The sequence below is a fragment of the Carassius auratus genome, unplaced genomic scaffold (assembly GCF_003368295.1).
Source record: "Carassius auratus strain Wakin unplaced genomic scaffold, ASM336829v1 scaf_tig00036691, whole genome shotgun sequence".
In the NCBI taxonomy this organism is placed as follows: Eukaryota; Metazoa; Chordata; class Actinopteri; order Cypriniformes; family Cyprinidae; genus Carassius; species Carassius auratus.
The window spans coordinates 70,815-87,376 of record NW_020526331.1 but is presented as its reverse complement, the minus strand read 5'-3'; the positions used below and the strand labels follow the sequence as shown (position 1 = coordinate 87,376).

General features: G+C 35.8%; 1 protein-coding gene across 1 annotated transcript in view; it reads right to left on the bottom strand.

The window, feature by feature from the left end:
* Positions 1-15,037: 15,037 nt before the first annotated feature.
* The window catches only part of LOC113082681 (cytosolic carboxypeptidase 4-like), a 57,483-nt gene continuing 55,958 nt past the window's right edge, over positions 15,038-16,562 (bottom strand). Inside the window, exon 18 of the mRNA XM_026254224.1 lies at positions 15,038-15,240. Within this exon, the coding sequence (XP_026110009.1) occupies positions 15,038-15,240 (203 nt within the window). The remainder of the gene's footprint in view (positions 15,241-16,562) is intronic.

Here is a 16,562-nt window from a genome sequence, read left to right as displayed (position 1 = left end):
ATTGGTATTAGTATGAATAAAATATTTTATATACTATCATAAAAATTAATAAAACTAAAACAATTACAAATAAATAAAAAGCAAATAGATTAATTGCAAAAACAAATGAAATGAACAAACAACCCAAATACCCAAACAAAAGTAAACGCTAATAAAAATTATATATATATATATATATATATATATATATATATATATATATATATATATATATATATATATATATATATATATATATATATAAACATAAACAACAACTAAACAAAACCAAATAAACAAGAACAAATAACTGAATGGACTAAATAAATACATTTATAGTTTTACTACTATGTATTTACGAGCTGAATCATGGATGCAACAAAAAGAACTGACACATAAAACTACAATAGATAGCCTAACTAATAAAATTTAATAAGGCTAATAAAAAGCAATGAACAGTATTATGCATTTGAAAGCATTTAATGTGCAATGCCAGGTTATTAGGGACAACATGATGAGGTAATTATGTAACCTGTACTTAAAAAAAATATATAAAACCTTTAAAAACTGATTCACAGGAATAAATTCAGACTTCCAATCACTACAAGGAGGGTGTTAAATGGAGGCCGGGGGCTGGTGACAAGGGCCTTGAGATTGGACCCAAGACCCCTTTTCTATCTCATCATGTCCCATCCATTGTGACTGATCAACTGCCCCAGGATACAATGTGTTACGTGGGCCTGGTTTGCTGGACTCTGGTGTAAACTAAATGGATGGAGCTGCCAGCACAATCCTAATCTTTGAGCCAACAGCAGGGCCCACAGCCTCTGGCAGCCAGACAAGAAAAAAAATGGACAGTTAAACCCAAACGAAATACACACTCTTCTTTTAGAATGGGGATGACTTGAATCAAAATAAGGTAAAAGGTATCTTGCATACCATCCAATCATAAAGCATCTCTCCAAGCATGAAAAGTTACATGCCGGTCGGTATCTTCGGTCAATTTCATCATCCTCCTTGTCTTTTTCCCCTCAATGACAAATGGACCATGCTGTGCTCTCTCGCAAAGATAAGCTCAGAATAGTATTCGCTCATCATCTTTTTCTGTCAGCTTTGATTCGGCCGATGCCTCACTGTGTGCTTTGAAATTTCCCTGTCTTCAAGCAATATCAAGTGTGAACTTTTGTAGAAGCAAACCTATATTCCTCCACATAAAAGTGCAAAACATAATCATCTTTTCTTCATACTGCATCTAAAAAAACACCCAATCCAACAGGGAACAAATGAATCACCTTGAAGTGTACTGGAAGGTGATTTGTTCACTAAGCACAAGCTCAAAACTTGTATGTCGTGGTACTCTCGTGAACGCGCATCAAAGACTGACACGGAACAGAAAAAATTGTTGAATAAAGTTGTTATTTTTGGTAATATTGAACCACTGATGTCACATGGACCGTTTTAACAATGTCCTTACTACCTCACTGGGCCTTGAACGTGGTAGTTCTCTCGCTGTCTATGTAGGGTCAACGCTCTTTAATTTGTGTTCTGAAGACGAACAAAGCTCTTACAGGTTTTGAATAACATGAGGGCAATTAATATCAGAATTTTCATTTTTGATGCGATCATCATACATGATTGTGAATTATCCCTTGGGTCCCGTATCCCAAAAATGAAAATCCTGATATTGTTTACCCTCTTTTCCAGGCATATGCCATTGGAACTGGAGCTTTCAAGCTTTAAAAAAGAACCAAAATTATGCTTCCCATTCCATTTCCATGTCTTCTGAAGTCTGAAGTCATATAAAACCTTTGGATGAGAAACAAACTGATATGTCTGTGATGATTAGTCAGTGGAAATCTCAGCAACTGTCTTTGATCTTCATTGTGTATTCATTCAGAAAGTTAAATAGGTTTAAAATAACACTGATGGATAAGTTCACCCAAAAACAAAACATTGCTGAAAATGTATTCACCATCAGGCCATCTAAAATGCAGATTAGTTAGTTTTAAACCAATGGATTTTTCTGCAGTGAATGGGTGCCGTCAGAATGGGAGTTCAAACTTGAATTTTGATGCAAGAGGACATCAGGAGGTGTTTCACAGGAGGAAGCATTATTATAGATTATGGACTTGCATTGTGGCTAGAAGTGGTGGTATAAAGTTTAAACCTTAAGGGGGGGGGGGGGGGGGTGAAATGCTATTTCATGCATACGGAGTTTTTTACACTGTTAAAGAGTTGGATTCCCATGCTAAACATGGACAAGTTTCAACAATTAAGTTGTACGTTTGAAGGTACAACTTTGGAACAAAAATACTCCTTCCGGTTTGTCACAAGTTTCGGAAAGTTTTTTTCGAGTATGGCTCTGTGTGACGTTAGATGGAGCGGAATTTCCTTATATGGGTCCTGAGGGCACTTCTGCCGGAAGAGCGCGCGCTCCCGTAGAGCAGAGCAGAGACATTCACTGATCAGAGCGAGAGAACGAAATGTCATAGAAGAACCAGTGGATGGAGTTTATTTTTACAGAGCATCAACGGAGTTGTGCAAGTGTTTTTGTCTGTTCCCTGCATTTCGAAGATGCTTGTTTTACAAACAAGGCACAGTTTGACGACAGATTTGCATTTAGTTTATTTCTTAAGGACAATGCAGTCCCAACGAAAAAGGGTCACGATCGTGTGTTGGAACCACATGCGGTGAGTAAAACTGCTTCAAATATCTCTGTGTTGTTTAACTTAGCTATCGGCGCGTAAGCACATCAAGTAAACAACATGCGATGTTGGCATCAAACTGCACTTTCTACATGTACACCTTGTACATGATGGTTTTTTCCTCACGGTAATGTCACAGCTTCCAAACTCTCTCAACGCAAAAGCCTACTCGCGCTCGTGATTCTTTAGCGCCGTCCACACATCATGCCTCTAGGCGCTCGTGTTTTTCCGGGAAAAAACGGTACAGACTATATTTCTCCTATAAATATAATAAAACTAAAGACTTTTTGGAGATATGAAGGATGCAGTACTACTCTATACGTACTCCAGACTAACAGGATATTGAGTGAAAACAAGCATTTCACCCCCCCTTTAATGATGGATTTGTTTCTTACAGAGCTTTTCACTTCACAAGACATTAATTGATGGACTGGAGAGGTGTGGGTTATTTGTGGATTATTGTGATGTTTCTATCAGCTGTTTAAACTCTTATTCTGATGGCACTCATTCACTGCTGAGGATCCATTGGTGAGAAAGAATGAAGAAACAAAGTCATCTACATCTTTGATGGCCAGAGTGAGTACATTTTCAGCAAATGTTATTTTTTGGGGTGCACTGTTGCTTTGATTTGGTGGGTTTGTGTCTGAACATAGTTATGGAACCAGTTGTACCTAAAGAGGACTTCACAATTCACTGCACGGGGCAGCAGCGCTTTGCTCATTCGTCAGATGAACCAACATTTCGACCTGGCTTTCTGCATCTTTAATAACTAACACAGCTGCTTCCGTCGAAGCCATTAGAATCTCATCGACATATTTTCTGTGGTAACCATAGATAATCAATAGTCCAGATTTATGGTCGCTTAGAAAAAAAATAATCAACATACATCAGCGCTCTGATAATAGGGGACGCTTGGTTTCAGATCCAAGTGTAGAACACAAATGGATAGATTATAAAGCAGAAGGTCAGACGCTCGATACGGATCAAGCATTGCTCCCTGGAGATATTGCACTTCAAGGTGTTGGTTACGTTTAATTTACCTTGTGCGGCATGGATAGTGACATCTTTGTCTAAATAAATCAGCTGGGGTCTGTTCTCGTGTTCCCTCATCCGAATGGGCTAGTGGATGATCTTTACGCCTCTGGTTTCGACCACCGCAGCTCCAGAAAAGCAGTTAGATAGATGTCCTCAGGTCACAGCCATTCGTTCTTCTTCATTTGTGCATGACCTCTCCATCCCGCTCTATTTATACCCTTTCATCGTGTGTTTCTCTTTTAGGGTGACATCCAGCAGCTTATAAACATGAGAGCTCACCGTGAGGGATTACCACACAATGAACGCCTCCACATGTGAAAAATGTGGCTGTTCAGTGGCCTGTAGGCCTGTCTGATGAGTTACGCCTCATGCTGGTCAATATCAAAAGGCTATTGATTGTTGACTCACATTATGGCTTCTTATAGTCTTTTAAAACTACAAATAAGGGCTAAAACCAACAGAAAACACTCTTCAAAAACACCATTATAAATGATAGTGGACTGAGCCTAAACAGTGGTGATGGTTATTTTGTAGTCAGTGAAAAAGAAAATAAATGAACATAAATGAACTGTAACCAATAGAAATACATTTTCTGGACCAATGCAAGCACTATCATATAATCTATCCATAATGCTTTCAAGATAAATGAATGTTTAAAATCTTTCAAAATGTTTCATACAAAAGCCTGTTTCCATCTCAGGGAAAAGTAATACTAATAAATCCTTATTTATTTTCATTTTAATCCATTTAATTCTCATAACTGTGACTTATTTTCTTGCCATTAAGACTTCATATTTATAAAACAGAATTTTTTTTATGATTTATATTATTATAAATGTGATTTCATACACTGCAATTCAAAGGTTTGGAGTCGATCAGATTTTGCCTCTTTTGCAAATCTATACTTGTTTGATCAAAACTAAAGCAAAACAGCAATATTTTTGCAAATGTAAATAATTTTGGCAGTCATTATTCTAGTCTTCAGTGTCACACAATGCTTTAGAAATTATTCTAATAATGCTGATTTAGTGATCAGGAAACATTTCTTATTATTATCAATGTTGAAAACAGTTTTTTTATAAATATAAATTGATATATTTGATTAATAGATTTGATGATCCAAACCATATTTAACAACAACAATTTAAGATAGGTTCTTCTGTTACATAATACATTTACAGTACATTTTCCATGCTTGAAAAATTCTGATCTTTCAGATCATTTTTTAAATACTGAATGGTAGTTTATATGACAATGCTACTGGTTACCTTTTGCTGCTTTAATTTCTTGAAATTATGACTTCATATATCAACTTTCTTATATTTGTGAATATCACAATATCACCCTATATCTTAAAGTTGAGACCATTTTAAATGTAAAAATTTCTCAAATTACAAACTTCTAATTTTGTAAATGTCCATTACCCTTTTCCCCTAAGAACTATATCATTGTAACCATTTTAGGGTGCTTAAAATTAAAGTAATGTATAACTTAACTTTAAATGACATTTTACCAAGACAAAAACTGACAACTAAAAAGAAATTGTACAAATTAACACCGTGTGGCCATCATCTGCACCAAAACCAAGCACCTCAGAGGAAGAAGAAGAAGAGGAGGAGTTGAAGATGGTGGGGGCTTGGCTGTGGTCACTGTTAGCCCGACGAAATGATGAACAGCACGGGACGATAACCATTTGTCTTCAACCTGTCTGCCTCCAGCCCACAGGGGCTTCCACAATACGTCACTGTTGCATGCTGGACCGCCCCCATGCATCAAAACATTTTAATACAGCTCAGCCCATTTCCAACCATCAGGATTGGGATCGCAGACAGGAAGTTGAACCCGAACTGTGTTCACCTCATGTGCGTCACGGTATGAATCAATCCACGCTTTGGTGCCTTTTCACACAGCGTTATGTACCATGAAACGATCACGGCACTCCCATCGAGAACAAACATTGCACAAACCGTCTCATTGTGAGATGTTTTCGACCATTCTGTTGTTTTTTTATCCCGTCTAGGGAAAAACATTCGAATGAAAGGAAAAAACAAACAACAAGGCCGAAAATGAGTGGCTGAAGGCTTTAGAAAACAGGCCGATAGGACAGATGGGGAGTGTGCTGGAGATTACAGTGATTGTTTAAACAAAAACTGTTTCCAGTTTTCCAGAGGGACAGCCGGGAAACAAATCCTTGTTAGGAGGGATTACTTCGGTTGGTTTTTGTTTTGGTGTTAGGGATGAAGGCCAGCGGGAAACTCCGCGGAGAGGGTAAATGCTATGAATTTTCTATCATACGACCTTAACCTAGGTCTAGCTAGGTAGATATTAAAGGAGACACATTATGCCCCTTTTTACAATATGTAATATAAGACTCTGGTTTCCCCAGAATGTGCCTGTGAAGTTTCAGCTCAAAATTCCCCACAGATCATTTATTATATTATTTAGAAAATGCCTATATTGAGTGGAAGCAGAAAACACGCTGTTTTTCGTGCATGTCTCTTTAAATGCAAATGAGCTGCTGCTCCCCGCCCCCTTTTCCAGAATAGAGCTGCACCATTACAGCTCGTACCTGCCAAAAAGCATCTTGCGTCTGTTGTATATCGGGCTGAAATCATGCAATTTAAACAATATTAGTTTAAACTTCTTATATACGGTTTTCTGAGTGCACACGTACAGATGTACAGACCCTTGCAACGTCACTAGGGGAGTGAAATCTGACGCGCTCGTTTTTACAGAAGCTTGCAGAAAATGGCTTACCAAAACAAAGTTAATCTTTTTCAAATTTCCTTGGTTGGAAGATGCACCGGGACCCGATTATAACATTTAAATCCTGGAAAAGTGAATGAATGAATGGAGGGAAATAGCGAGTAAAGTAGAGCAAGTGCAAGCCCACTTTCTCCTCAGAATGAGAAACTTACAATATAAGACATTCCACTTCCTCTTCTGCAGCAGGTGCCCTGTTAGTCCAGGCAGCCAAAAACTTGAGAATAAAGCCAGAATCTGCGTCAGCACCAGCAGCTGAACAGGGTCAGGTTATCTCAAATTTCCTGTCTGCGGAGGGGCAAGGATACTTCACGCCCCAAGACTTCAACAGCCAGAGAAAGCATACCCTGCCGGGGCCAAATATTTCAGCGTGTCTCTCGCTTTACGGCGCTGAATCATTTCCATTGACATGACAGTATTGTACTCTGGGTCCCTGACAGGGGTAAAGAATATCCCGGCCGGGTTATTTCATTACCTGAAAGCTGTCACCGGAGAGTTCCTGAGTGTCAGCAACAGGCAGAAAGTTGCAGAAGTGAATTAGTGCTCGGTGTGGCACTGGGCACAGCTGAAACTGACTCACCTCATCATGGTCACCGAGTACATTTGGGCATAGGCAAGACAAGAATAACTTGTATAATGGATGGCAAGTTACTTCAGACTGAACAGAACATGAGGTTTCGGTGGCACTTTATGGAGCCGCATACAATTACTAGTTATAAACAATTGTCTTGTGTCACTTTCTTTTGTCTTGTGGCAAATCAGAATTCACAAGAATAACACATTTCTTTCAGAAATAATCCATGCAAGGTTTAGTTCATAAGAATTTAGAGTCAAGCTATTCTAAAACAATGATGTAGCTTAGCTCAATTACATTAAATGGACATTTGTATTATTATGGCCACTTATGCACTATAGCTTATGTGAGTTCCATGTAATATTTCGAGCATTTGAGTCCTGGTAAATGTTTTTAAAAGGACAATACAGATTTTTTTTTTACTGAGATCAACGAGAATAGAAATATGTAGATTTTTTTTTTTTTTTTACATTTTTTGATTTTGTTATATTGAAACATAAAAAAGTAAAATAAATTAAAGCATAAAATAAGTAAAATATTAATTAGTAATAAAATAAAATTAAAAATAAAATACAAATATAACATTTTATATATATATATATATATATATACCACTGCAATAATAATAATAATAATAATGATAATAATAATAAGTTTAAAAATAAGTCTAAATTGAAAATATTAAAAGTAAAATATTAAAAAAGTACATATTAAATATAAATATGTATATATATATATATATGTATGTATGTATGTATGTATATAAACTCGAAAGGATGAACTCAGAAACACAAACACGTGCCCTCTGCACTCTGGGCTCTCTTGTTTTTGGGAGGTGTTCATTTGCTCTGCCACAATACTTTAGGATCGATATTTTCATGTTCTGAAGGCTTCAAGTGCCAGTAAAACCAAGTAAAAATGCATATCGTCCCCTTGGAATTATAAGGTTCTATCTGACATTTTTGTCAAAACTGAGTTATTCACAAATTTTTATTATGTGACAATTTATTTACATTATGTGATGTTTTATTTTAAGTTGTGTACATTTTGGGATTTTTTATTGAAAAAAACAAAAAGGTTCAATCTACAGAAGTCTATGGAACACAAAAACTTTAAAGCTCAATATCTCAAAACTACTCAGAACGCAGATAGAATCTTATAATTCCAAGGGGACGATATGCTTTTCCAAACAGCTGTAATTTTCGCTGCATTGCATGTAGGCGTTCTGCGCATGCGCAGTGTGAAACACAGGACGCTATTACAGGAAGAAGCTCCAGCGTATCAACTACCAAAGTCGTCTCTGTTTATCGAGCTTGGCATGAATGTATTTGAGAGTAACTGGGGTAAAACCTTAAGCTTCTTCGGTGTTTTCGTCACGACGCTCGCCGCTGTTTTTTTACTATCTTGAGAATTCAGAGATCGACGAGACTTTCCTGACCTGAATAATTTTTCACACTGGGCCTACGTGAAATGCGTTAAAAGATTTGACGTAATTAACGACAAACAACTAATTGACGTCGTTAACGCGCTATTTTTGACAGCCCTAATATGTATATGTTCATATTTTAAAATTAATTAATTAAAATATACACACAAATATATAAAAAAAAATCAGACTGGTCTGGAATAATAGAAAAAGACAAAACAAGGTATCATCATTGTTATGCTAAACTGTAAAAATACACAAATTATCACTTCAAATGGTGACCAGATCTAACTGTTGTAGGCCTACTGTATAATGCAGATAAGTAAACAATAATTCTAAAATAAAATAAAAACACTATTTCCCACTTCAGGTCTTGATTAGATGGTTGACTTTATACTCAAGTAGATAAAACATTCAGAATGCACACCCAAGTTGTAAAACTCTCTACACACAATAAGAGGTGCCAGATCAACCAATCACAATCTAGAATCTACTCACCAAGCTCATTTCGTAAACAAACGTTGCACAAGCACAGAGAGTCGTGTCATCTTCTCGAAGCCAATATTCTGGAACATGCCATGGGGATAACACAAAACACTCAAAAGCGTTGGCATGTGCAGCTCGCACGCACAAAAGAGACCATTACCTCTAAAACCCTCCTTACTGAAAAGCCTTTAAAGTTCCCTCGACTCTCCAAACCAAAATTATACATCACAGTCTTCGAGTTTCCACTAGTAACAGTGGTCAAACAAATTCAATTTCAGGCATAATTAAACTTCATCTTGCATCTGAACTAACAAAGCATGATTTACTACTTGTTTGTTGGTCTGTTTTACAGTCTTTATTCAAGCAAACAATCCCATCGCGTTCTTATCCAGCACCATATCTGGGTTGTTAGCCCACACAAGCATTGGCGGCTTATGAAAGACCTCATCTAGTTATTCGCCACGGTAAGAGAAAGCACTGGCAGATCCCCTCTCAACTGTGCTGAGCACAGCCTGATCCTTGCCAGATGTTGAGCCGATGATTTATGCGAATTGCCCTAAATGATTGCAATGTGCCAAGCTGACGCTGGCCTGGGGAATAGGTGTGGAATACTTGTCAAATATGTCCAATAATCATTGAATCAGATACGGCTGTCCTCTCCGGTGAATGCAAAATACTTGGCTGTGCGAAATTAAGGTAGAAATAAAATGTTTGCTTTGTGGCCTAGCAAACATATTTTAATGTGTGTTCTGATAAGAATTAATGACAGATTTTTATTTTGGATGAACTATCCCTTTAAGTCTAGATTTATACCAGTGGGCCAATGAATTTATCAATGCTTCATGTTTACCACTCCAGCTTTTAGTACAGTATGAGCAGGGAAGCTGATCAGGAACACTGGGAAACGACGCTGCAGGCTATGTACAGCTGATGTGCAATTTGTATGGGAGTTCATGATGTCGGAAACCCAATTCTATTTGACATTACAGAGAGACTTTTTACAACAGCCTTGTGATGAATACACCCAGAGATGAAAACATTAACCTTATAAGGCCTGAGTCTGTTCACACCTCTTGTTTTGTCCCATGCTAAACCATAGCAGGTATTGAGCTCTGTAATCTCAACCCCCCAATGTGTCGCTAACCAAGATAACACCAGACGCAAAACTGCTGTCTGTCACAAGTCACATCCGCTTATTTCTCCTTGTCCCTTTAGTCATTGTCCCGAATTGTCTTTTTCCAATTTCAACAAGAGAATCTCACAGATCTGTGTATGCTAATGCTACATGCTACATAAACAGCACCAAGAGAGCTTAACTTCACACCTTTTATCTGCAAACTAAAGAAATATATAAAATATGCAAACTTTAAAACATTTAATATTAATAAATTGTAAAACTAGCCACAAACAATAGCTGCATTGTAACATTGAGGTAATGGCTGCTGGAAGTTCAGCTTTGGCATCGCAGGAACTGACATGTTAAAATACATTAAAACAGAAAACTGTTATTGGAAAATGTAATCATTTCATAATATTCGCATCTCCCAACTGTTGCAGTCAACAAAATGATGAACGGATTGTCCTTTTCCAATTTCAACAAAAAAAAAATCACATAGATATCTACGTGAATGCTAATGCTACATGCTAGATAAACAGCACTGAGAGATAAACCCACAAACTTTTTAACAGCAAACTCAAAAAAAAAAAAAAAAAAAAAAAAAAAAAAAAGTTTTATTCTTCTTAGAGGTTCCTGTACACATTTGGGAAGTTTAAAATAAATATTGTAAAACTAGCCACAAACAATAGCTGCATTGTAACACTGAGGTAATGGCTGCTAGAAATTTAGATTTGCCATCACAGGAATAAATCCCATGTTAAAATACATTAAAACAGAAAACTGTTATTAGAAATTGTAATAATTTTACAATATTCACATCTCTCAGTTGTTGCAGTCATTAAAAGATTGCTGAACGGGACGTCTTTTTCCAATTTCAACAAGTGAATCATACAAATCTCCAATGCTAATGCTACATGAACATTGCAAAGAGCGCAAAACTTCACACCTTTTATTAGTTAACTCAAAACAAGTGTACATCTGCTGACTTCTCAATGCCTCCTGTATACATTTGAGAGGTTAAAAATAAATATACTGAAAAACTAACCACAAACAGTAGCTGCTTTGTGTGTTTCTGAAGTAAATAATAGCCTGTATATAATGCTAATTTTATATATATATAAAAAGCAATAGTATTCTACATAAGTCAAAACTTTTTGTTATCTAATTTTACCAGTAAGCCACAAATATCAGTCAGAAATAATCATGATTTTGAAGTAATCATAATAATATTGTATCATCTAACAGTACTGTAAAAATGGCTTGTGCTAATAGCATTTCACAATGAATTCTGCTTTCACAGCTTCATAAACCCTTTTTCCTCAGTGTTAAAATACGATTTATTATGGACATAGGGTATCAGAAAACATCAGATCCCTTGACCTACGTTATGTATATTTCCCTTCGAAATTTCTAAAGTCTGTGATGAATTTGATAGAGCAAATGTGACCTTTTCACACATTGTCATTTCCATTTCAAAGGGCTTGCAACACCGCTGTATTTATATCTATGCAATACTGCATTACCATATAAATGAAACTGACGGAAGTACCCATATTTAGAAGACGTCCAATCTTAAAAGTGAGCTCTGCCACTTTCTAAGCGTGCGGTGGACTGTACGAAGGTGCATTTGTGAATTCCTTTGCTAAACTTCAAGCGTTTGAACACACACTAACAGTAAGAAATTGAATAAAACTACAAGGTTATTTATCTAAATACACACTGCATACATTAATATTGCTTTCCAAATGCACCTACATCACTTTAAATGTTGGCAGCGTGTTTTTGAGGATGTGAGATCAGCGCTAAAGGCATCAAACACTCTCCCACGTACCTCAGACCTGTCACTAAACCACAAGCTGCCCTGAAACTGTAAATAAAGGCCCCCCACACAGGAACTAATACCTTGCTGAATCTCTGCTTTGTTGAAGTGAAATCTAAATTTGTCATGGTAATTTGTGAGGGATTGTGGGAAAACAAACACTGAATGGGTTCAAAAAGAGTGCAGGATTGCATTGGTGCATGTGTTGTTGTGACATTTAAAGGGATAGTTCACCGCAAAATGAAAATTTATTTACTCGCCCTCATGTCATTCCAAACCTGTAGGACAAACCTGCATTTATTCTGTGGAACAAAAAGGCAGATAGTTTGAAGAATGTTCTACTGTTTTTGTTTATTTATTATTTTTTTTCCCCCACAAAATAAAGTCACTAGGGTGAGTGTATATACTTTGATTACAATTATTTCGGTTTGCGTCTCAACCCCATTACCTTCTAGTCTATAAAATTCAGAAAAACCATTCTGGGTATTGCACATTTATATTGGTTGCACATATTAGAAATCAATTTTGTGTTGACCAGGCCACCAAAAACAGTATCAGAATAATGGACAAAATCAAACTCTGGATCAGAACAAGGATATCTGAATCTTTATCTGATATCTAAATCGAATACTGAACAAAAATGTTATTGTTTTCCTTTTTTTTTTATAATTTTATTATTGTGATTAAAAAGCGAGGTTTGCTTTAATAATAAAAAAATGCAGTTCATTATGAAAAAAGTTGATTAGGAACAGAGCTGGGTATTAAAGCTGCGGTAGGGAACTTTTGACGCTCTAGCGGTTAATAAACAGAACTGCTTGCTTCTTGCGGAAGAACATTGTAGCCGGAACTACTTCTCTCTGTTTATGTCTATGAAGAATCACAAAGGTACTGTGTTACTCCGCCTCGGTACCCCCGAAGCAATCTAAAATAGTCCGAATATAAACACTTAATATAGGTGCACCCTAGTGATTCAGGACAAGCTAAAAAACGGTTTGGAAAATGGATTCATGGTGTACTCGCTTATTATATACATTTTTCTACATTTTGAACACAAACAAAGTTACGGACCACAGCTCTGATTGGTTGTTTTTTACCGGGAGCGATGGAGTTTCTGCAAATGGCAATAGGACCACTGGGAGGAGCCAGAGGAGCTTGATTTTTTTCACAGATTATCTGTCTCATATTCCACTGTCAGGACATAATGACAGGTTTAATAAATATGTAAAAAATATTTTTTACAAAAGTTCCCTACAGCACCTTTAACTGATTATATATATATATATATATATATATATATATATAAAATGACATTTTATTCTAAAAGTAAAGAGCCATAAAAACAGTCAGACATAATTTGAGGGATAAAATAAAAAATAAAATAAAAAAGAAGAAATTTAACTATGCCCCCGAACTCCTCATAAATACTATATAATAAAAAAAAGTATAATCTTTATTTATTAAAAAAGTCCTCAAACTATTTTCCTCATTAAACAACACTTACCAATATCAAGCAACACAGAATGAGCAAAAGTTCCTGTATTAAAGCACAAGAGTGAGGAAATTATAATTATTAATATAATTATTTTTGTTAACTATCCTTTTAAGAGCTTGAACCTGTGATTCCAACTAAACGGGTCGAGTCTCTGTACTATTTATAGACGAGAGAGTTGGGGAAATAAGGCAGAGTTCACAAAAAACAATCTGGCTCTCCCACAGTTCCAGACTTGGAGCTTATAACTTCAGGAGATCATGTCTTTGCCATCCACGCTTGTTATGAGGTCACTGGAGGAATAAACCCTGGTTCTGATGAAAAGAGTAAGAGCGAGTCTCCTTTAACTGGCCGCCCACTGATCTACACCTCCATTCTCTGAGCATCCTCTCTAATACAGTTAGCATGCCTGATCAATAGCACCCCATACACAAGCTCCTGTACACATGACTGGAGATAAGGAAGAGGCCACGCAATGGAGGAGACCCCGGTCTCTCGGCGAGGAAATCAGGTCACCCTCGATTGTGAGAAAGCCGCGAGGAGAATCGATCATTCCCTGACTGTGAATAGAGCGTTGATAAGCCAGGGAGGAGAGCTCTTAAATAGGGATAGCCACAGAGTTGACCTCTGTATTGGTTTTACACATGTAAATACTATCTAGCTGGGAACAGCAGGGGAGATATGGCGATATCCGGTGGGTTAAAGCTGGCATTCGTCTTTTTCATTTCAGCACTCAATTCCAAGGGCAAAAAAAGGTGACTGCCTTAATGTGTTGGACAAGATGGTGACTGAACTTTCAGACAGGAAGAAATAGCCTGCTTACAGATGCCCAAGGCAATCATGAATATTCTAGTGCCAAACGCAGGCACCTGCTACACTGATATTACACCGAGAGGTCATATATAACCTGCAGGCTGTGATGGAAAGATTTTTAGTTTAAAACAATATGATATGACCTGTCACTGAGAAAACACTATCTAAATACAATGTAATATATTAGTATATATATATATATATATATATATATATATATATATATATATATATATATATATATATATATATATATGATAAATAAGATAAATAATATTGATAAAATATAATAAAAATTATGCATAATAATACAATAATACAATTATATATTGTTTATGATAAAATATTACAAATTGTAATTGTAAATAATTAATACAAATAATTACATATCTAAATATAATTTGTTGGTACATTTTAATTACTTATATTTATAATTTCCAGAAATATACTTTTTATATAAATCAGTCAACCATTAAGCATAAATTTTGTGTTGACCAATCCATCATAACTTATATTGACAGACGGACAGCTGGACAGACAGACAGATTAGAACTAATATTTCTGAAAATAAACCTGAAATTTGAAACTTGAAACAAATTAATCCTGCCCCTCTGTTCTGTATATAAAGTTCAGAAAACTGGATGTTCCTACCATAGAAGTAAATCACATTTACAGCACCACTTTTATTCAAACACACAAAGGTCCCACATTTCTGTATTACAGCACGTATTCAAAAACTGCGCGACAAAACGGAACACAAAGTTCTTTTGTTTTTGTTTTGGGTTTTTTTAAATCAACATTTTGAAAGTAATAAATGAAGACATTTGCACACTATGCATGTAAGCGTACATACTTGCCATTAATGACCCCGTCAGGGTTGAGCATGGGGATGATTTTGAAGATGTAGGCCTCTCTCAAGCTCTCGGCTACGGGATCACTGCTGCACAGGAACTCCAGCGTGCCCTTCAGTACCCAGCTGGCATTGCTCTCTCCTGGATGAACCCTTGCTGTCAGCACCACACATGGCCGGTTACCTGAAAAAAAAAAAAAAAAAAACATGAATATGAGGAAAAAAGCAAACCTGTGGAATGAGTAGCTTGTATTGTGGATTGCTCATGTTTTAAACAGGAGACAGCCACCAAATCAGTGTGATGCTTTGCTGTCATAACATTACACGGCAATTACGCCGAATCAGATTTTCAGTCGACGTCCCTTGACTCGTTTCATCTTGACGGGGAAATTACATCACCTTGCTGAGCAAGTTTACAAAGCCAAAAGAGATGGACAAAGCTTATCAAAAACACATTAAAATTTAATTTAGCTTGACTATTATGGCCTTGGCTGCCACCCCACAAAAGACGGCGGAAGGGGAGACTAATTTGTGTGATTCTGGTATTGATGATTTCATAATGAGTTTCTGCATGGCCTCTGTTTATGCGCTCTTTCACCAGCTCCATTTCATTTTCTGTATTTAATTGAATATGAATATGTCCATGCAATTAGGTGGGAGTGATTTTAATTATTATTATTTGTTTTATTTTATTTTTGGAGCTGTAAAATGAGATAATGCCATTATTGCAGCCTTTTGCCATAATAATGAATTGCATGTGTTTGTCATGAATAAATTAGTCTCATGAGTAGCATGTGACCTACGATTCTGCATTCAGCTTAAGGGTCAGTGAGAAATACGAATGGTCAAGATGAAAATAAGAAAATTCTTTCAAAATAAGATCTCTGCATTTATGTAAGTTTAATACCTTATAGAAAAACAATTATTACATTTGTAGGAGAAGATTTTAATGGCTGTAAAAATGTCCATAATTTCCCTTTCAAAAATATTTATATCAAAAATATTATTATTCTTAATATCTTAAAGTTCACACAAATTCATATAATTTAACATGCAATAAATTGTATTTATACACAGAATTCTTAATTTTAAATAAATAAATGTTAAATTTTTGTGTACATGAAACTTAAATTGTAACTTTGCCACAATATATTACGGATGTAATGATATTTATATATTTATATAATATCAATTAATTTATAGGCTATTATTATATACTTGTATATTTTATATAATATATAATTTTGATTATATTTTATTAGGCCTGTCAGTCGATTAAAATTTGCAATCTAATTCAATTTGACTGTGAAAATCCTCCCAAAAGATAATTTAAAGTCACTGTTGTGTTAAAATAAAAATATCAAGTAGGTTACTCACATCATTTTTTTTTAATAATAATAATAATAATTATTATTATTATTTGATGAAATAATACTCTAAATAAGAAACTAAAACATCCAGCAGATTGCGGTAAATATCTTTATGAGTAAGCCGTTTAGCAATTCA